This window comes from Anomaloglossus baeobatrachus, chromosome 2, assembly GCF_048569485.1.
Source record: "Anomaloglossus baeobatrachus isolate aAnoBae1 chromosome 2, aAnoBae1.hap1, whole genome shotgun sequence".
Lineage (NCBI taxonomy): Eukaryota > Metazoa > Chordata > Amphibia > Anura > Aromobatidae > Anomaloglossus > Anomaloglossus baeobatrachus.
Genome location: NC_134354.1, coordinates 396,289,604 through 396,312,146, shown reverse-complemented (window position 1 = coordinate 396,312,146; position 22,543 = coordinate 396,289,604). Strand labels below are relative to the sequence as shown.

The following is a 22,543-nucleotide window of genomic DNA, read 5'->3' as shown; positions in this document are numbered from 1 at the left end:
TGTCCTGCCTCTGCCCCAGGCAGGCTATACTGCAGCCGCCGGATATAACGCCCGGTGCGGTACACAATGGCGGCACAATGTCAGGCAGTCTGCGCCTTCTTATGTCTCTCCATCTTGTAATCAGACAACCCAGTGCGCGCTCGCTTCACAGCTGAGCTGGTAATGAGCTATTCGATCGCCTAATTGCGCATGCGTCAGTAACACACCCTCTGTACCGGACGCTAATAACTGCGCATGCGTGTTCACCCTCCTAGTTGGTTACTGGGGTGATTGTTGGTGAACAAACCTGAAGCTACAGCAGAGCCGATGGCGACCTACAAGGTGAGACGGGAGGAGGCGGGTAGGGGTATTAGTGGTGGGCTTCCTTCTGTCAGCTGCCTGGAGACCCTCAGTCTAGGTGCACACTGCAGCATTGCCCATGTGTGTAAGTGGCTCAGATACAGGTATATCACAGGTCACCGCCGTGGTATCACGTCTAGAGTTATACTTCATACATGCAATGTGTCTGATGGAAACCCAGCACAGGGGGTGTATAGAGGAGTCCTTCTGGGGGGCCCAGGTCCTACATAGCCATGCGCCACAGTGTGGAGCCACCTGGACATGTGCATGTACCAGGACACATGGCACCGCTCTCCACCTGCCGGACAGGGTGCCTATAGGTGACTGTACTTAGGTAGGGCTGTATTCACATGTACCAGGACACATGGCACCGCTCTCCACCTGCCGGACAGGGTGCCTATATGTGACTGTACTTAGGTAGGGCTGTATTCACATGTACCAGAACACATGGCACCGCTCTCCACCTGCCGGACAGGGTGCCTATATGTGACTGTACTTAGGTAGGGCTGTATTCACATGTACCAGGACACATGGCACCGCTCTCCACCTGCCGGACAGGGTGCCTATATGTGACTGTACTTAGGTAGGGCTGTATTCACATGTACCAGGACACATGGCACCGCTCTCCACCTGCCGGACAGGGTGCCTATATGTGACTGTACTTAGGTAGGGCTGTATTCACATGTACCAGGACACATGGCACCGCTCTCCACCTGCCGGACAGGGTGCCTATATGTGACTGTACTTAGGTAGGGCTGTATTCACATGTACCAGGACACATGGCACCGCTCTCCACCTGCCGGACAGGGTGCCTATATGTGACTGTACTTAGGTAGGGCTGTATTCACATGTACCAGGACACATGGCACCGCTCTCCACCTGCCGGACAGGGTGCCTATATGTGACTGTACTTAGGTAGGGCTGTATTCACATGTACCAGGACACATGGCACCGCTCTCCACCTGCCGGACAGGGTGCCTATATGTGACTGTACTTAGGTAGGGCTGTATTCACATGTACCAGGACACATGGCACCGCTCTCCACCTGCCGGACAGGGTGCCTATATGTGACTGTACTTAGGTAGGGCTGTATTCACATGTACCAGGACACATGGCACCGCTCTCCACCTGCCGGACAGGGTGCCTATATGTGACTGTACTTAGGTAGGGCTGTATTCACATGTACCAGGACACATGGCACCGCTCTCCACCTGCCGGACAGGGTGCCTATATGTGACTGTACTTAGGTAGGGCTGTATTCACATGTACCAGGACACATGGCACCGCTCTCCACCTGCCGGACAGGGTGCCTATATGTGACTGTACTTAGGTAGGGCTGTATTCACATGTACCAGGACACATGGCACCGCTCTCCACCTGCCGGACAGGGTGCCTATATGTGACTGTACTTAGGTAGGGCTGTATTCACATGTACCAGGACACATGGCACCGCTCTCCACCTGCCGGACAGGGTGCCTATATGTGACTGTACTTAGGTAGGGCTGTATTCACATGTACCAGGACACATGGCACCGCTCTCCACCTGCCGGACAGGGTGCCTATATGTGACTGTACTTAGGTAGGGCTGTATTCACATGTACCAGGACACATGGCACCGCTCTCCACCTGCCGGACAGGGTGCCTATATGTGACTGTACTTAGGTAGGGCTGTATTCACATGTACCAGGACACATGGCACCGCTCTCCACCTGCCGGACAGGGTGCCTATATGTGACTGTACTTAGGTAGGGCTGTATTCACATGTACCAGGACACATGGCACGGCTCTCCACCTGCCGGACAGGGTGCCTATATGTGACTGTACTTAGGTAGGGCTGTATTCACATGTACCAGGACACATGGCACGACTCTCCAGCTGCCACATTCAGGGTATGTGACAGGGTGCCTGTTTGTGCATGTGGAGCTCCCCACGGGGCCTGGGGGGGGGGGGGGGTACTTGTCACTGGGCTGGTGAAGGGTCAGGGGATCTCACGGGTTGGCCCTGCCCAGTTACGTGACCCCGAGGTGCCCACAAAAAGTGATGGGTGGATGGAGAATGGGAATGGTGGCATGATGGTGGCTAAGGGGAGTTGTAGTTGTCTTGTGACGCCACCTGTGGTACACGGCCAGGGATTAGCCGCTGCTGCTGTTGTTGCTGGCCTCCGGGGCGGATGGTGTCGCAGCAAGGGTGGTTCTGTCCACACAGGTGGAGCGGGCCCCAGGGAGGATGATTGAGGTAGTAGTGGCTGTTGGCGCCGAAGTGCGAGGTGCCGGTAATAAAATGGCTGAGTCAGCTGCTACGGGTCCAGGTCGTCTTCTTCTTTTTTTTTTCTCCTCACAGTTTAAGTGCTGCCCTCAGAGTACTGGTCTCTGCCGTCATGGGCCCCAGCTGATCCCGGATCCTTTGGAGGTCAAAACAGATACGTTTCTCTGTGGGCCCTTCCTCCTTTATGCTTTTAAAAGATGGATCCCTGTGGCCTGAAGCTGCTTGGGGACCCTGGTTCTTGTGTTGACTCCCATCCCGTGTCCAGGTGACGCGTATCTGTGATGGGGCCTGACCTTGATCACGACTCTGGACCCTGTGTGCCACTGTGCTCCGGCATCTTGTGGGGGCCAGAGGGACATACAATCCCCCTGTCGTGCAGATTCTGGTGATACAATGTGAAGTCTGTTCCAACCTAGGGCTCTGCACCCTGAGGTGCGCCGTCCTGAGGGAGCAATGAAGCTCTCCCCTCGGCAACCGTATTGTCTCCTACATCCCACATTAGCTTCCGAGAAACCAGTTCGCTCCTGTCTTCTCCTGCTGGAGAACTCTCTACTTCAACGTTAGCTCCTAACTCCCCCTGGTGGCCGCTCCTCCCCCGGGTCCCTGTCACTAGTGGGTGATAGCCCCCCCCATGTTTGGTGACTACCTTAACACCCGACCCTAGCCCGGTCCCCAATGGGGAGGGCAACCTGTTTGTATGTATGAGTTTTTTGTGTGTAGTGGATCGTTGACTACCTCCTCTGGATCCAGGATGAGTACCACACCTTAAGTGAGGTGCAGTACCCTGTGGCTATGGGGAGATAAGGTATGCACACCAGTGACTATGGAAGGGGAATACATGGAAGCAGAAACTGCTGTGTGAATACTGACATGAAAAATTCAATAGCTATTTGTATGAATGAAATGTGAAAAATGGAACCTGCATTACTGCCATGAATATATGAATAAAGAGAAATTTAGCTACTGAATTGATCAATGCAATAGAGCCCCAACACTACGCCAAAGTATTTCTCTACGTTGGGGTCCCTAGCTTGTGTGTCCTCTCATGCAGTTAAAAAACTTACCGTGTATGGGAGGCTGAGACCCAGGCTATATATACGATGTGGATTGGCAATAGGTGTGTATGGGGAGGGTTCACAAACGAAAAACTACTAACATTAAGGAATAACGTTTGGAACTCCATTCTATGTCTGAACTGGGTGCAAAAAACCTAAAAAAACATCACTATGGGGAGATAAGGTATGCACACCAGTGACTATGGAAGGGGAATACATAGCAGTTTCTGCTTCCGTGTGAATACTGACATGAAAAATTCAATAGCTATTTGTATGAATGAAATGTGAAAAATGGAACCTGCATTACTGCCATGAATATATGAATAAAGAGAAATTTAGCTACTGAATTGATCAATGCAATAGAGCCCCAACACTACGAATTTTTCATGTCAGTATTCACACAGCAGTTTCTGCTATTACATGTATTCCCCTTCCATAGTCACTGGTGTGCATACCTTATCTCCCCATAGTGATGTTTTTTTAGGTTTTTTGCACCCAGTTCAGACATAGAATGGAGTTCCAAACGTTATTCCTTAATGTTAGTAGTTTTTCGTTTGTGAACCCTCCCCATACACACCTATTGCCAATCCACATCGTATATATAGCCTGGGTCTCAGCCTCCCATACACGGTAAGTTTTTTTAACTGCATGAGAGGACACACACAAGCTAGGGACCCCAACGTAGAGAAATACTTTGGCGTAGTGTTGGGGCTCTATTGCATTGATCAATTCAGTAGCTAAATTTCTCTTTATTCATATATTCATGGCAGTAATGCAGGTTCCATTTTTCACATTTCATTCATACAAATAGCTATTGAATTTTTCATGTCAGTATTCACACAGCAGTTTCTGCTTCCATGTATTCCCCTTCCATAGTCACTGGTGTGCATACCTTATCTCCCCATAGTGATGTTTTTTTTTAGGTTTTTTGCACCCAGTTCAGACACAGTACCCTGTGGCGACTGAAGCCTCAGGCCCGACACACATGCACCTGGGCAGAGGGCCTACGGTTAGGAGGACTGGGGTGGGCTGTATGTGCATGTTCTCTGGCAGATGGCACTGCTCTCCACCTGCCACACTCAAGGCATGTGACAGGATGCCTGTGTGTGCAGGTACCTGGGCAGATGGCACACTGGTAGGTAATCCAAAACACACATTGTTTTTTCAATTTATATTAGATAAATTATTTTAAAATAAAGTGCTTCCCCCTTATCCCCCCCCCCCCCCCCAAACTGGATCACCAGCCAAGGTAAAGCTATGGCTGGTATTCAGCCTGGTGAGGCCCATGGCAATCTGCAGCCATTCCAGAAGTGGCTCATCCCATTGCCCTGGTGCGGTATGGGGTTTATGCCAGCTGTGTAATGTCAGCTGGCATCAAGCCCAAGGGGTTAGTAATGTAGAGGTGTCTATCGGATACCCAACCTTAGTAACACAGAAAAAAGGAGAAAACACTCCGTTACTTATGTTTTTTTTTCTCACAATAACCCCCCCCCACCCCCCCTCCCAAACAAAGATAAATTTAAAAAAATCCGGGGATTCTAACATACTCCCCAAAAGCGAACCTGCGAGATGTATAATGTCTTTTTCACCAATTTATTTTATTTCCCTGCAAAATCCCTAATCCAGGTCTGCCAAAATCCACGATGACTCGTCCTCCAGCACGTGGGTGGCACGCTCAGAGAACACATCCCCTTATACTGGAAGTGCAGCTGAGGAGTGTCTGCAGTGTCCTTAAAGAGGTTACTGCAGATCACACTCAGGCTCACACAGAGGGCAGTGTGACCTGTGGTAACCTCACTGACGTCACCGCACACGCACTCCTTGCAGAGTGCCAGATGAGACTGCTCTCTGCGCAGTGTGCATGCGCTCACCATTTTCAGCGATTAAGGGGGGAGGGGGGATGGCGCTCTAATAGGGTTAAAGGGAAGGTATCGTCAAAAAAATAACTGAAAAAAATGTATAAATGTTTAAATGTTTTGTTTAAATTATTTTTTTTTAATTGTGCAAAATATAAAAAAAAAATTAAAGTTTGATATTTTCCACTGTTAAACACTAGGGGGAGCAGCTTCTGAAATCCTACTGAATTTCCACTGTATAAAAAGCTCAGATTACAGCCTGCCGTAAAGTGGGAGGAGTCTGCTCTCCTGTGTGTGTCGCCTCCCCCCTCCTAATCTGAGTGTTTACAACAGATAACAGAGAATGACATGTAAGGACACAATGCACAGCCATTTCCATGGTGACCAGAAATGCCTAAGGGGTGCTTCACACACAGCGAGATCGCTACTGAGATCGCTGCTGAGTCACGTTTTTTGTGACTTCATTAGCGATCTCGCTGCGTGTGACACTGAGCAGCGATCTGGCCCCTGCTGTGAGATCGCTGCTTGTTACACACAGTGCTGGTTCGTTTTTTTTTTTTTGTTATTTTTATTGTTGCTCTCCCGCTGATAAGCACACATCGCTGTGTGTGACAGCGAGAGAGCAACAATCCTGAATGTGCAGGGAGCAGGAGCCGGCGTCTGACAGCCTGCGGTAAGCTGTAACCAAGGTAAACATCGGGTAACCAAGGTGGTTACCTGATATTTACCTTCGTTACCAGCCTCCGCAGCTCTCATGCTGCCAGTGCCTGCTCCTGCTCCCTCCACACGCTAAGCGGTGTGCGCTGGTAACTAAGGTAAACATCGGGTAACCATACCCGATGTCTACCTTAGTTACCAGTGTCCACAGCTTCCAGACGCCGGCTCCGTGCAAGCGCAGCGTCGCTTGCACGTCGCTGGGGGCTGGGCACTGGTCGCTGGTGAGATCTGCCTGTTTGACAGCTCACCAGCGACCATGTAGCGATGCAGCAGCGATCCTGACCAGGTCAGATCGCTGGTCGGATCGCTGCTGCATCGCTAAAGTGTGAAGGTACCCTAAAATGTCACCAAGGACAGCAGGAGTATCACACAGAGGATTAGATACACGGCTCAGCAGACAGAATCACCGGTACACACACAGGTACTCACATGCAGTGGCGCGCGCGTGCACATACACACAATCACCCCTGATGGGGCCCTTGTGACACGCACGCGCGCGCAGAGGGGGGACTTGGGAGAACGGAGGGAGGGGGGCGTCATTGGGGACGGTAACGGCGGCAGTAGCTGGGGCAGAGCAGGGGCTGGGGAGAACGGAAGGATGGGATGTCATCGGAGACAGTAAGGAGGGGAGGCGGCCCGTACTCACACATCCCGGCGGTTGACAGGGGTAAAGTGGAGCAAACAGCACACGCTGTGAGCTCCACAATAATGGTGCTGAACTCCTCCCTCTTGTGTTCTGGACAGCCCAGGGGGCGCGTCCTTGTCACAGCAGACGCCCACTGTAACGTATGGCATGGGGTCGGAGCCCGACTATCAGTCTATGCACAGGGGCTGCCATAAAGGAAGGCGTTACTGTCATTACACACAAGGCAAATCCAGCATGGCAGCCCCCAGTGCCTCCAGTAAAATAAGAATTACATAAAAACTAAAGCTGCGATTTTCATTTTGTATTAGAAATACTTGCTTTCATAATCACTATTTTTAATACAAAAATAAAAAAAACGCGATACCTTCCCTTTAAGGCGGGTGACCTGGGGAGAGCTTAAGAGGCCATTTCTCTCCTATTTGACAGTTTGAAGCGTTAGGTGAGAAATCAAGTGGAGGAGGATGCTTGTGCACAACTCGTGCGCCTGCCACTTTACCAATTCAAGGCAGTGTTCCCCCCAACTCCAGTCCTCCAGGCCCAGCAACAGTGCATGTTTTCAGGATTTCCTTGGTGTTGCATAGGTGATGGAATTATCAGCTGTGCCATAAAGGGGTTGTCAATCTATAGAGAAATTTTTAAATGGGCTTTTAATTAAAAGCTTTGCACAATATTGTTTTCTACAAGCTGTGTTTCCTTGCACATTCAACTTTGATATGAGCTGTGTTCTTAAATCAACTGAGAGGATCTCAGAAAATGATGACAGAAGTGTTAAGGCCAGGTCTCACTAAGCAACATCGCTGCTGAGGCACGACGTTTGAGACGTAGCAGTGATGTTGCAGTGTGTGACATCCAGCAACAACCTGGCCCCTGCTGTGAGGTCACCGGTTGTTGCTGAATGTCCTGGGTAGAGTTGAGCGCGGTTCGAGGTTCTCCAGTTCTAGGCTCGAGTGATTTTGGGGCCTGTTCTAGATCGAACTAGAACTCGAGCTTTTTGCAAAAGCTCGATAGTTCTAGAAACGTTCGAGAACGGTTCTAGCAGCAAAAAAACAGCTAATTCCTAGCTTGGTTTCCGCTGTAATAGTGTAAGTTACTCTGTGAATCACACTATTATGACATTTCAGTGTATAGTGTGCGGGAACAGCGCCTTCAGATCACTGCTGTTTCTATAATGGCGATCGCCATTTTTTTTTTTTTTTTTTTTCCTTGTCTTCCTTCCCTAAGCGCGTGCGTCTTGTGGGGCGGGCCAGCATGTCAGCCAATCCCAGACACACACACAGCTAAGTGGACTTTTAGCCAGAGAAGCAACGGCATGTGTGATAGGATGTCCATGTCACATGTCCCTGCATTATAAAACCGGACATTTTCCTCCAGGACGCCATTATCTCTTCTGCGTCTTTGGTGTCAGACATCACTGTCGCAGCTCCGTCCTTTGTCCTATCGCTGATACAGCTGTATGCGCTCCATACACAGCGCTGGACAGCTTAGGGAGAGCACTTTCTATCAGTCCTTTTAAGGGCTCAAACCGGTAGGGTCAGAGCCATAGGTGACAGGTCCTGAAAACAGCGACAGCGTCTGTGTAGCAAAGGTCAGGGATTTCCTCCCTGCATTTCCCTATTAGGAGGGAATAGAAAGGCAGGCTTCCTTTCCTCTACCCAGAGCCCCACAATCCTGGCACTGTACCCTCCTGTCCTCTGCACACTCCAACTCATTATAACTAAGCCATTATACTAGCAAACACTCAGTGTACCTAGTGGCTTCCTAAACGTGGCTATTGGACTTTGCTATAGTCCCACTAGTGCAAAGACATTTGCAGCACCTCTGCCTGCATTGCACACTCCAACTCATTATAACTAAGCCATTATACTAGCAATTTTTGCTGCCAGTTTAAGGGCCGTAGTTGCATTGTCAGGGATATTTATTCTTTATTATTCTGCTGTTAATAAAGCTAGACCACCACTGCAATCTACACCACCTCTCAATTTTTACTACCACATTTTCAGTCCAATCTTGTCGCAATCAACATGAGTGGCAAAATGACAGATGCTGGTGGAAAGGGGAAGAGGCGTGGTGGAAAAGGCAAAAAAGGTTTTGTCCGTGGGGAAGGTGGCAAAGCTCCATTATCATCTGCTGAAGAGAGACCATCTACCAGCAAAAGTAAGATGTCTACTACTTACCGTGGACAATCCGATGTGCTCCCTTTTTTACGGACACGAACAGGAACAAAGGTAGATGATGGCCAAAAAAGGAAAATGCTTGAATGGATCTCAAGTGGTCCAACAAGTGCCCTCTCCTCCACCTCAACTACCGCATCCAAAAAACACCAGTCCTCTGAGTTGTCATCCCAATCAAACTTGCTTTCTCCCAGCTCTGAAGTCTCCATCAGCCCTGCACAGTATGGTGGAACTGAGATGGCTGAGTCTGCAGAGCTGTTCAGTCACACTATAGCCTGGGAATCAGAGGTCTGCTCCCAAGCTACAGTGAGTACAGAACAGGAAATGGTCTGCAGTGATGTCCAGAACCTTTGTGACTGATTCAGGCCGTGAGGACCAAGTTTCTGAGCATAATGTTGACCCTTTGTCACAAACTAACACCTGTGGTTATAGACAATGAGGAACATACTGATGAAGATGAGACGCAGATACCCGATTGGGATGACAACTTAAATATTCGGTCAGGGCAAGAAGAGGCTCGGTCTGAGGGGGAGGGGAGTGCAAACACAACAATTGATGATGAAGTTCTAGATCCCACCTACTGTCAACCCACAGTCAGGCACTCAAGGAGGTCAACAGAGGTGGTGGAGGAGGATGCAACGATGACGAAGTTACCTTGCGCCTTCCTGGACAGAGTCGGAGTACTGGTAGCACGTCTACAACTGCATCCTCAGCCACCACTCTGCCTCTGAGCATTATTCGGGGTGGATCAACAGGTCGCATGGCCTCTAAGCCTTGCCTAGCCTGTTCCTTTTTTAACATAGAAAAAGATCGCCCAAATTATATGATCTGTAAAATTTGTCATGGTTCTCTTAGTAGAGGTCAAAACCTCAGCAGTTTGACAACTTCTTCCATGAATCGTCGCATGAATAAATATCATATGGCCCGGTGGGAATCTCACCGTGCTGCAATGCGGCCTAGCGGAGCGAACCATCCACCGCCTGCCCCTTCCAGTGCATCCGCGCGCTCGTCATCTTCTAGGACTGTGGGGACAGCTGTCGCACCTGTTTTTCCACCCACAACTTCCACCACTGTAACCGCAACAGGCAGTTTGCTTGGTAGGTCGTCAGTTGTTTTGGAAGGGGAAACAAGTGAGTGTGTACAGCTCTCTCAGACATCGATAGCACCAACTTTGGATGAAGGCAACATCATGTCTCCGCCTGCACTTTCCTCACAAACCTGCATTTTTCCAGGGACACCCTACTCAACACCGTCTACACACAGCAGCCAGATCTCTGTCCCTCAGATGTGGTCAAATAAAAGGCCATTTCCTGCGACCCATGACAAAGCTAAGAGGTTGACTCTATCCCTCTGTAAGCTGTTGGCTACCGAAATGCTGCCTTTCCGCCTAGTGGACACACAGGATTTTAGAGACCTTATGTCTATCGCTGTGCCCCAGTACCAGATGCCTAGTCGCCACTACTTCTCTAAGAAAGGTGTGCCCGCGCTACACCAGCATGTCGCACACAACATCACCGCTTCCTTGAGAAACTGTGTGTGAACGGGTGCATTTCACCACCGATACTTGGACCAGTAAGCATGGACAGGGACGTTACATGTCGCTCACTGGGCACTGGGTAACTATGGTGATAGATGGTGAAGGGTCTGCTGCACAAGTCTTGCCGTCCCCACGACTTGTGTGTCAATCTTCTGTCTGTCCAAGTTCCGCCACTGCTTCTGCATCCTCCACCTCATCTGGGTCCTCCACCTCCGCCCCAAGCCTGCCTGGTCAGGCCACCAGCGTTCTCACTGCGCAGAAGGAATCACGCACCCCTCATTACTATGCTGGCAGCAGAGCGCAACGGCATCAGGCGGTCTTTACCTTGACATGTCTTGGGAATAGGAGTCACACAGCTGAGGAGTTGTGGTCAGCTCTGCCGTCCGAGTTTAATAAATGGTTGTCTCCACTCAACCTGCAGCCTGGTAAGGCCGTGTGCGACAATGCTGCAAACCTGGGTGCGGCCCTTCGCCTGGGCAAGGTGACACACGTACCTTGTATGGCTCACGTGTTGAACCTTGTCGTGCAGCAATTTTTAACACACTATCCCGGCCTAGATGGCCTTCTGAACAGGGCACGAAAACTGTCTGCTCACTTCCGCCGTTCAAGCGCCGCAGCTGAGCGACTTGCATCGCTCCAGAAGTCTTTCGGCCTGCCGGTTCATCGCCTGAAATGCGATGTGGCGACACGCTGGAATTCAACTCTCCACATATTACAGCGACTGTGGCAGCACCGCCGTGCCCTGGTGCAATACGTCATGACGTATAGCCTGGGCCAACGTGATGCAGAGGTGGGGCAGATCACCCTGATGGAGTGGTCTCAGATCAAGGACCTATGCACCCTTCTGCACAGTTTCGACATGGCGACGAATATGTTTAGCGCTGACAATGCCATTATCAGCATGACGATTCCAGTCATTTACATGCTGGAGCACACGCTAAACACTATTCGGAGTCAGGGGGTGGGACAACAGGAAGGGGATGAACTACAGGAGGATTCATATGCGCAAGACACAACAACATCACCAAGGTCCAGACGTTCATCATCACCAAGGCGCCAGGCATGGGAGCATGGGGGACAGGGATCAACAAGGGCGCATGGTAGCAGGCGAGATGTTGAGGAAGGTGCAGGAGGACATGAAGAAATGGAGGACGAACTGTCCATGGACATGGAAGACTCAGCGAGTGAGGGAGACCTTGGTCAAATTTCAGTTGAAAGAGGTTGGGGGGAGATGTCAGAGGAAGAAAGAATGGTTAGCACCTCTATGCCACAAACACAGCGTGGACTTGGTCCGCATGGCTGCGCAAGACACATGAGTGCCTTCTTGTTGCACTACCTCCAACATGACCCTCGTATTGTCAAAATTAGAAGTGATGATGACTACTGGCTTGCCACACTATTAGATCCCCGGTACAAGTCCAAATTTTGTGACATAATTCCAGCCATAGAAAGGGACGCACGTATGCAGGAGTATCAGCAGAAGCTGTTACTCGATCTTAGATCCGCTTTTCCACCAAACAACCGTGCAGGTGCAGGGAGTGAATCTCCCAGTTGTAACTTGACAAACATGGGACGGTCTCGTCATCTTCAACAGTCTACCCGTACCAGTAGGACCGTATCTGGTGCTGGTAACAGCAATTTTATGGAATCTTTTCATAATTTTTTTAGACCCTCCTTTGCAAGGCCACCAGAGACAACAAGTCTGACACATAGTCAACGGCTGGAGAGGATGATACAGGAGTATCTACAAATGAACATCGATGCCATGACTTTGCAAATGGAGCCTTGCTCATTTTGGGCTTCAAATCTAGAAAAATGGCCAGAGCTATCCAGTTACGCCTTGGAGATTTTGTCGTGTCCAGCTGCCAGCGTTGTCTCTGAACGTGTCTTCAGTGCTGCTGGGTGTGTGCTGACAGATAAGCGCACGCGTCTGTCCAGTGACAATGTGGACAGACTGACGTTCATCAAAATGAACAAGTCATGGATCCAGAAGGAATTTACTACCCCTGTGTCATCCTGGGGAGAGTAAATGCTTGTGGATTTGGTATGTGCTTGATGCATATCTAGCTGTGAATTGTACAACTAGGGCACAAGTGCTGCCACTGAAGGGGTGGGTGTGTGTGGGGCCCAATTTTTGTAAAAAAGGGAGACTCCGCTTGGAGTAACCCTTGCTTGATGTGTTTTTAAAAGAAGCCAAGATGAACAGAGCTGGGATCAGGAAAGACTTTGCTACCTACCCCGGTGTCATCCTGGGGACGGTTAAGAATAGCGTATTTTTCAATGTGCTTGATGCAAATCTAGCTGTGAAGTGTACAACTAGGGCACAAGTGCTGCCACTGAAGGGGTGGGTGTGTGTGGGGCACAATTTTTAGAAAAAAGGGAGACTACGCTTGGAGTCACCTTGCGGTGTTTTACATGATTTTAGAGGGGCGTGCCATGCCTATATCTGTGTGTCCTCCTCTTTTTCCTTGTCCAGCTCTTTTGTTTTCGCATGAGTATATGTCCTTGTCACTTTCCCATGTGTTTGTGTTGTGTTGTGAGTTGTTTGTCACCTTTTGGACACCTTTTGAGGGTGTTTTTCTGTGTTTGTGATTGCCTGCCATTGTTTCCTATGCAGTTCGAGTTCGGTTCGACGAGCCGAACTCGAACGGGACCTCCGTTCGTCGAACCGACCTCGAGCCGAACCGGGACTGGTTCGCTCATCTCTAGTCCTGGGCCGTTTTTTAGTTGTTGCTCTCTTGCTGTGAAGCACACATCGCTGTGTGTGACAGCAAGAGCAACAACTGAATGTGCAGTGAGCAGGAGCAGGCTTCTGCGGACACTGGTTACCAATGTAAATATCGGGTAACCAAGAAGCCCTTTCCTTGGTTACCCGATATTTACCTTTGTTACCAGCGTCCGCCGCTCTCACGCTGTCAGTGCCGACTCCCTGCACACGTAGCTACAGTACGCATCGGGTAATTAACCCGATGTGTACTCTGGCTAGGAGTGCAGGGAACAGTGAGCCGGCACTAGCAGTGTGAGCGGCGGACGCTAGTAACTAAGGTAAATATCGGGTAACCAAGAGAAGTGCTTTCCTTGGTTACCCGATATTTACCTTAGTTACCAAGCGCAGCATCGCTTCCACGCGTCGCTGGGGGCTGGTCACTGGTCGCCGGTGAGATCTGCCTGTTTGACAGCTAACCAGTGACCATGTAGTGACGCACCAGCGATCCCTGTCAGGTCGCTGGTGGGATCGCTGGAGCGTCTTAGTGTGACGGTACCTTTACTAACTGCATTTGCCTGTCACAGCAGGCTGTCGATGGATTCTCAGTTAAAGGGGTTGTCTGGGGCTTTTATATTGATGGCCGTTGTTTAGAATTCTTTAGCATTCTATCTATTCATGTGACAAGTGGCAACCGATCAGCCATGGTGATGTGCTCAGTTGCGAACTCTTAACGCTACAGCTACTGTACATCTCCTTCTATTGATTGGAATAGGGGGTGTGTGTATACAGTGTGCACAATTATTAGGAAAGTTGTATTTTAGAGTTTTGGTTTTTTTTTATTATTGATCAACAACTATATTATCAATCAACCCAAAAGACTCCTAAATATTAAAGCTTAATATTTTTGGAAGTCTGAGTTGGGTTTTTAGATTTGGGTATCTTAGGAGGATATCTGTTTGTGCAGGTAACTATTACTGTGCAGAATTATTAGGCAACTTAATAAAAACCAAATATATCACGAAGAGCAAGAATGGTCCTGTACCACTGCGTGTTACCTGCGGTACCGCGTACGTTCAGGAGGAAAGCTGTAGATCTTCTTAATACAAAGCGGGGTGCTAGTCACAAAGCAGAATCCACGAGAAGCAGGGTGAGAAGAAAAAGACCGCACTCCTTCCGCTGTGCAGGATAACTCGTTTATTCAAGTAGGTGCAGGGTAAAAGGCTGGAGGCAACCTGTGAGCCGGCTCCTAAACTAGGACGACGGCCGTTTCGCCTATTGATTAGGCTTCCACGGGTCCACATGTGGAGCTGAGACACCACGCCTTATGTAGGAGTGCTCACGGGTTGCGTCTCAAACCACATAAAAACAATGGGGAATGTACATACATATAAAATAAAGTGGTTGAGCAAAACATTTAAATTCAAATACAAAATAAAGCTCATACACCACAATAGGACACAAGGTAGAACTATAGAGTACTCATAAACAAAACGTCAAGTCAACACTGTCATTTAAACCCAATGCGCCTTGCGCCCCATAGTTAATTTTTAATTTGGCCTCTGTTTGTAACAAGAGTTTGTGTAAGTCACCCCCTTTAGGAGGAAGGGTGACTTTCTTGAGGCCAGTGACGTGCAAGACGTTTGGGTTACCCTCATGCTGATCGCGTACATGAGTGATCAACCTGGGGGAGCCTTTACCAGATGCAATGGAGTTGTAGTGTTCCCTAAATCTTGTATACAAACATCTTATGGTTTTGCCTATGTAGAACCTTCCACAATTACAGAAGACTACATAGACAACAAACTTAGTTTTACAAGAAATGAATTGGTGAACCTTGTGCATGTGTGGACCAACCTGCAGGGAACAGCCAGTAAGATGTAGGTTACAGAACCTACAGTTCCCACACAATTATGCCCGCCTGGGTAATTACCGAACAAGCCTCGTAGAGGGGTTGGTGAGTCTGTTCCTAACTAGCATGTCCCGCAGGTTGTTACGTCTGAACGTGACCAGGGGGTTAGACCTCGTCATTTCAGTCAAGTCAGAATCCTTCTCCAAGATATGCCAATTTTTTCCGTAAAGTCCTCCTTATGACCTCATCCAGTGGTCCAAATTTGAAACTAAAGATGAATCTCCCAGGATTGTTCTTGTCGACATTGATACGATTGATCTGGGCAGGTTGGGCATGACCGGATTTCACTCTCAAAATCCGTATTAATCAATTTATTGGGATAACCCCTCTGTTGTAACCTACTTTTCAAATCGCATGACTGTTGAAGAAATGAATAATCAGTGTTGTTAACCCTACACACCCTCAAGAATTGGCTGTAAGGTAAAAAAAAAATATATATGTGCATTGGGTTTAAATGACCGCGTTGACTTTTTTTTTTTTTTTGAGTACTCTATAGTTCTACCTCATGTCCTATTGTGGTGTATGAGCTTTATTTTGTATTTGCATTTTAATGTTTTGCTCAACCACTTGATTTTATATGTACGTACATTCCCCATTGTTTTTATGTGGTTTGTGACGCAACCCGTGCGCACTCCTACATAAGGCGTGGTGTCTCAGCTCCACATGTGGACCCGTGGAAGCCTAATCAATAGGCGAAACGGCCGTCGACGTCGTTTAGGAGCCGGCTCACAGGTTGCCTCCAGCCTTTTACCCTGCACCTACTTGAATAAACGAGTTATCCTGCACAGTGGAAGGAGTGAGGTCTTTTTCTTCAAAAAAAATATTCTCATCTCACTTGTTTATCCTCACCAGGTAAACCAATATAACTGCACAAAATTTTGAAATAAACATTTCTGACATGCAAAAACAAAACCCAAAAAATTAGTGACCAATATAGCCAACTTTTTTTACAAAGGCACTCAACAGCCTACCATCCATAGATTCTGTCAGTTGCTTGATCTATTTACAATCAACATTGCATGCAGCAGCCACCACAGCCTCCCAGACACTGTTCTGAGAGGTATACTGTTTACCCTCCCTGTAGATCTCACATTTTATGAGGGACCACATGGGGTTCAGATCAGGTGAACAAGGGGGCCATGTCATATATTTTTTCATCTTTTAGACCTTTACTGGCCAGCCATGCTGTGGAGTAGCTGGATGCATGTGATGGAGCATTGTCCTGCATGAAAATCATGTTTTTCTTGAACGATAGACTTCTTCCTGTACCACTGCTTGAAGAAGTTGTCTTCCAGAAACTGGCAGTATGTCTGGGAGTTGAGCTTCACTCCATCCTCAACCCGAAAAGGTCCCACAAGTTCATCATTGATGATACCAGCCCATACCAGTACCCCACCTCCACCTTGCTGTCGTCGGAGTCGAGCTCTCTGCCCTTTACTGATCTAGCCTCTGGCTTATCCATCTGGCCCATCAAGAGTCACTCTCATTTCATCAGTCCATAAAACCTTTGAAAAATCAGTCTCAAGATATTTCTTGGCCCAGCCTTGATATTTTATCTTATGTTTCTTGTTTAAAGGTGATCATTTTCAGCCTTCCTTACCTTGGCCATGTCCCTGAGTATGGCACACCTTGAGCTTTTTGATACTCCAGTAACGTTGCAGCTCTGAAATATGGCCAAACTATTGGCAAATGACATCAGGGCAGCTTCACGCTTGAGTTTCCATAATTCATGAGCAGTAATTTTGCGCCTTTTTTCCCAACACGCTTCTTGTGACCCTGTTGGCTAGTTGCCATGAAACGCTTGATTGTTCGGTGATCACGCTTCAAAAGTTTGGCAATTTCAAGACTGCTGCATCCCTCTGCAAGACATCTCACAATTTTGGACTTTTCAGAGCCCGTCAAATCTCTCTACTGACCCATTTTGCCAAAGGAAAGGAAGTTGCCTAATTAAGCACACATTATATAGGGTGTTGATGTCATTACACCACACCCCTCCTCATTACAGAGATGCACATCACCTGATTTATTTAATTGGTAGTTGGCTCTCAAGCCTATACAGCTTGGAGTAGGACAACATGTATAAAAAGTATCATGTGAGCAAAACTCATTTGCTTAATTCTTGTGTGTGTACCGTATATATAATTATATAATAAATATATATATTATAAAATTATTTTATGTAATTCCTCTACTACTTGTTATTGACATACTGAAGAAAAGCGATACTAAAAATACAAGAACCTGCCTCTGTGTTTTTGATTTTTATTTTGCACCTCTGGAGTGGTGGTTTAAGGCTAAGTCACTGCGAAGCACGCCGGAGGTTACAACTCAAAGTAAGTCTGAGAGCATCGTTATGGCTCTCATAGACTTGCATTTTATAATGTAACCCTCTGACTTCTGGACTGTCATAAGTTATAGGGACAAGGTGGCACTGTAGGACCGGAGTAACACTGAAAAATGGAAGCCTCCAGAAGGTGACTATGACAGGGGGGTTAGATTTAAAATGACACTGCAGCGCTAAAAAACCCAACCTGCTGGAATGATGCTTTAAAACAAAGAATATTTTGATGTGACTTGTGTTGTCTCCTAGGCAGCTGATTCTAAAAGGGAACAATTCAGAAGATACTTGGAGAAGGCTGGTGTGCTGGACACGCTCACTAAAGGTGAACAGTATACACTTCTGGGGTCTTCTAGCATAAAAACTATGGAAACCTATATACACAAAATAAACTATCAGAAAGGAAAGCTTCGGCGGTTCCATTAAGCATGAATGGAGTAGTGGTGCGCATGATCCACTCCATTCCCGGCCTCCTGTTCTTGGAATTAGTGGATTTCCAGCAGTCTGCCCCTCCAACAATTGGGAACTTATCCTCCATCTCATGGATGGGGAACAACTTTTAAACTTGGTACGACCCCCTTAAGTAACACTGAATGTGTTCCAGAAATGTAATTAAAATGCTAACTGATGTTCATTTTCTGTTTCAGTATTAGTTGAATTGTACGAAGAGCCAGAAAAGCCAAATAATGCATTGGAGTATCCTTTCTTTCTATAACAAATGACTAGACTAAGCGTTTCATCCCAGTCTTCTTACAAACGACACAGTAAAATCTTGAAATTGCTGCCTACACACCAGACAGATGTATTTGCCAGTAAGGCCGGAGCCACACAGGGACTAATGCGATCCTTGCATAACACTTGGCTCACACTGGCAGCACAGCAGAGCTGAGTGTCATGCAAGTGTCACTGCAACTGAGATGCGATCGGACCTCAGCTGCGGGGGGTGGGCTGGCGCTGAGGAGCGAAGGGAGGGATTTATCTCCCTCTCTCCTCAGTAGCTGGCTATTGCCATTATCGCCCTGCCCTCGCGGTACACCGATGTTATGCGAGTGCAGTGTGATCTTTCTCTCTCCCCATACACTTGAATGAGTGTGAGAGAGAGTCTCATTACAATCACAGCATCCTGCGATTGTTTTCTCTGTCCGATTGGGGCCGAGAAAATAATAGCTCATGTGTGCTGGCACATAGGGTAATATTGTACCGAGTGGAATGCGATGTTTTATCGCATTCCACTTGGTCCGATTTACATGCCGTGTGTGTTAGGCCTATGCCTTGCTAACACGGAGTGCCTGGAGAGCTGAAGTTAGCAGGATTTTCCACAAAGGACACTTATCACCTCTCCATGAGCGATGAATAGGTGTCCTACTGCTGGAACTCTGCTCCATAGACTTTAAATGCAGCATTATACATTAATAGTCAAGTTTGCAGTCAAATTGCATATATTTCTGCCTTTATGAAAGAAAAAAGCTACATGCAGGTAAAACAAATCCATTACAAATTAGTTGATCTATCATTTCATTCTCTGATGTGGACAAAAAAATGTGACTCGAGTCAGCACAACCTGCCGCCCCCCCACTTTCCCCCGGAGTCTAGTCTAAGTATTCTATATATTTGAGGCCATATATATTTATCACAATGCATGTACCCTTAATAGTAAATCCAGCTTTCTAAAACAGCACATGGGAGCTGCAGGCCCCGAAACGCCAGATGTAGAGGCTTTACGCTTGGAAATCGCAGAACTGAAACAGAAATATGAGGCCGTTCTAGAAGAGAATAAAGAACTGAAAGCAAAGGTTAATTTCTCCGTCTTTTTTTTTTTTTTTTTTTTTTCTGTTTCCATATATTTGTATTTTTCTCCAAAATGGCTGAGCATTCCTGATATAGAAGCTTCCCCCACTAGATAGCATGAATGTCATATAACAAGATTGGTATAGCTATAAAGAAAAGACGAGGACTGCACCTCCAAAACCTATACACTCATATATTGTGGCTAAGCAGAAATATACAATACTGAACATTGAGTTCTTGGATTTAACATTCCTAATTGTCTCCTGACTTCATCAGAATGGCACACTTGGTTCTTAAGTCTTGCACAAAATTGAAAATGTTCTTCATTTCTGTCTTGCGACCTCTTAGTGCAGAGTCGCATGTTCCTCTGAAATGTTGGAAAAATTGTACAAAAGTTTCGGGCATACATAGTCACAGAGGACTGAAGTACATTTTGCCAATGTGAGGATAGGTCTGGCTCTCTAGGGTAGAGTTGTTGCTCAGAAGTAAAAAAAAAAATAAATTACTACAATAGAGATTATACTTCGGCACTCAAAAAAATGGAGAAAATGGAAGACTTTTTAGTAATGCTTTTTATTGTGTGATGGACGTGTTTAAATTCCAACATTTCGGCTGGTAGCATTAGGTTATTAAATGTGGATGGAGACAATAAAAACTGTGGGTGAAGACATTCATGTGAACAACTTGTGCCTTATCTGCAGTAAGCTGGAGCGTCGCTTAATGTGACATCTCACCAGCGACCTCCTAGCAACTTACCAGCGATCCCTATCAGGTTGTATCGTTGTTGGGATCGCTGGTAAGTTGTTTCATGTGACTGGGCCTTTAAGCTACAAGTCTGCAGTCTGACTGGTGACTTGTGAATCCTCGCCATAGGCTGCATGTTGGCAGCGGGCAGTCACGTGACCACAGGTATGCAATATACATATACACACTGGAGAAACGTTAATTTATTCTGCCAACAGTGTACAAAGGTTACAGCCTGATTGTTCCTAGATCTCTGCTTTTGTGATCAAGTAACAATGCATTAAAATGGGTAGCCTGAATTTGACATGGGATAAGCAATTCCAAAGGTTGGGGGAAAGGTTGGCTACTTTAGATAAATGTCAGCCAAATGAACATAAAGCTTGCCATACACGTTTCTTGACTGATCCAGACTCCAGCCGTGACGAACTGTACACTTAAAGGGGCTATCCGCCACTTGGAAAACCCCCTTCTCATTCACCATGTTTGCCCCCCCCCCTTTAAAATAAGTTTATATTCTGCTCCCTTGCCAGCACGGTTGGCGTTTTTGTTCTTGGTGCTCACATGAGGTTGTCACCTGAGTCCCACTCTCAATATTCTCTCTCCCTGCCTTTTGGAAGTATAAATACGTAATTACCAAGAACAGAGTGGCCAGCCACAGCTCTAACTTCTTGCTAATTGCTTGTATGTCCGAAGGTGGGGAGAAGGAAGCTGGTGGTAACAACTAGCGTTGCGTGAGTAGTTAGCTATTCGTACTCTATGCTGTTAGCAAGTACTGTCCGCTAGTCACATATTCGTTACGAGTAGTGGGCGCAATGTAAGTCAATGGGAAATACTCACTAAGTAGCGAGTAACACGAAAGCTGTACTATTCATTACTCGCACGAAAAGTACAGTTTTCGGGTTAATCGCTACTTAGTGAGTACTTGGCTTGCGTCCGCTACTCGTAACAAATGTGCGAGTACTCGCTCAACACTAGTAACAACCTCCTGTGAGCCCTGGGAATGCAAGTGGACAACCCTTTTAAGTTAGATGCACAAAACTCATTATGCATGCTCCTCTTAATGACTGGCATAAAATAGGCCAACTGTTTCATCATTTCAAGCTGTTTGACACCTGGATTCTGTCAAAATTGGAGATTTTCCTGTCGCCACAACAGCGCCACCAGAGATGGGTCCTCCCCCTCAATTTGGACAGGAAACCCACTAAAATAAAATGGCGGCTCCTCTCTACCGCATCAGTTCGGTTTCCTGACCCAGAAATGCTGTGGCATGCCACAGTGACGGACAGCTTTAGGTTGGGGTCATTGGGTTTTTTAGCCCGAGGCCTCAGCTTTTTTTTGGAGCCTAAGGGGCTCTTCTGGAGGCATTTGTTCTCCGGTTACCGGGTCTGTGTCCTACAGGGGTGAGAACCCCTGTGGTGGTATACGCCGGTCAGGACTGTTGCATCATTTCAAGCTGTTTGACACCAGGATTCTGTCAAAATTGGAGATTTCTCATTCTATACCACCTACTGTATATGCTCTTGTGTTTTTGCTCTGCTATCCTCCGGGGAAATGGGGAGGGTGTGATTGGCTTTTAGCTTGCTCAATCCTTTGTTTACCTGTAGATGAGATGAGTCAGTGGGTTCTGCAGCTGCTTATCTGTGCTGGAGTGAGAAGTGAGCTACTCCAAGTGGTGGTAAAGGGTGATCAGGAGGGGGGGTTGTGCTGTGTGACTACCATTCCATAAGTCTACTACATTTACTTCCATATGCAGTAACTGATTCTTTTTCTGTTCCCTCTTGCAGCTTGCACAGCTTGAACCTCATACAGATGAAAAGCGTCCTGAATAATGGAATAAGAATGGTTCTGATTTCATACACTGGATATGTAAATAACCTTAGAATCTAATATATTTTGGGCACACATACTGTTTGCTTCCGGTCAGAAATAAATGTCTACAGCAACAGTTTGGTGACTTCCTTAGTAATACAAATAGGTTGAAAGCCTTAGATTGTGTGGAAATTGAATTGATTTATACATGGGAGGGGAGTGTAATGTTTTATTTTATACATTTTTTTTTTTTTAAGTTACTTTACATCCAACTAAGTTGTCCAATGCTTTAACTGGCCTGTATTGCTTCAACTCATCCCTCCACCTTCTTTGAACTTGCCACCAGTGATGACTGTCCATCCATTCATTCATCGTACTGCAGGTTCAAGCGCCTGTTGACCGCCGGTTGTCAGGATATCCTGACCCTGCAGCAAATAAATGGCCTCTGTTAAGGTGACTTGCCAAATGGGGAGTCATCACTTCCAGTGCACGTAGCAAGGGTTCAAAGGCATACACGCCAACTGCACATTAGCCTGAGTGCACGAAGGGTCTGTGCGCACTGGGAAAACGTTTCTTTAGAACATTCTGCACCCTCTGGCAAAATTCCGCACCTGCGGCAAAAAAACACACCAAAAAACGCACCCAAAATCCACATGTGTTTT

The 22,543-nt window shown here is 47.2% G+C and overlaps 1 protein-coding gene across 1 annotated transcript; it reads left to right on the top strand.

Annotated features, from left to right (window-relative positions):
- Positions 1–207: 207 nt before the first annotated feature.
- On the top strand, positions 208–22,017 carry MYCBP (MYC binding protein). The gene is made up of 5 exons (XM_075334106.1): positions 208–321; positions 17,793–17,865; positions 18,188–18,236; positions 19,204–19,333; positions 21,857–22,017. The coding sequence occupies exons 1-5, from the start codon at positions 307–309 to the stop codon at positions 21,899–21,901; spliced, it is 312 nt and encodes a 103-aa protein (XP_075190221.1). The 5' UTR covers positions 208–306; the 3' UTR covers positions 21,902–22,017.
- Positions 22,018–22,543: the final 526 nt, after the last annotated feature.

Bases quoted from the DNA above. Each gene is read 5' to 3' on its own strand.
- MYCBP (XM_075334106.1), top strand. The intron at 17,866-18,187 runs GTGAACAGTATA...TTTCTGTTTCAG, and splicing joins GCTGGACACGCTCACTAAAG to TATTAGTTGAATTGTACGAA. The intron at 18,237-19,203 runs GTATCCTTTCTT...TAGTAAATCCAG, and splicing joins AAGCCAAATAATGCATTGGA to CTTTCTAAAACAGCACATGG.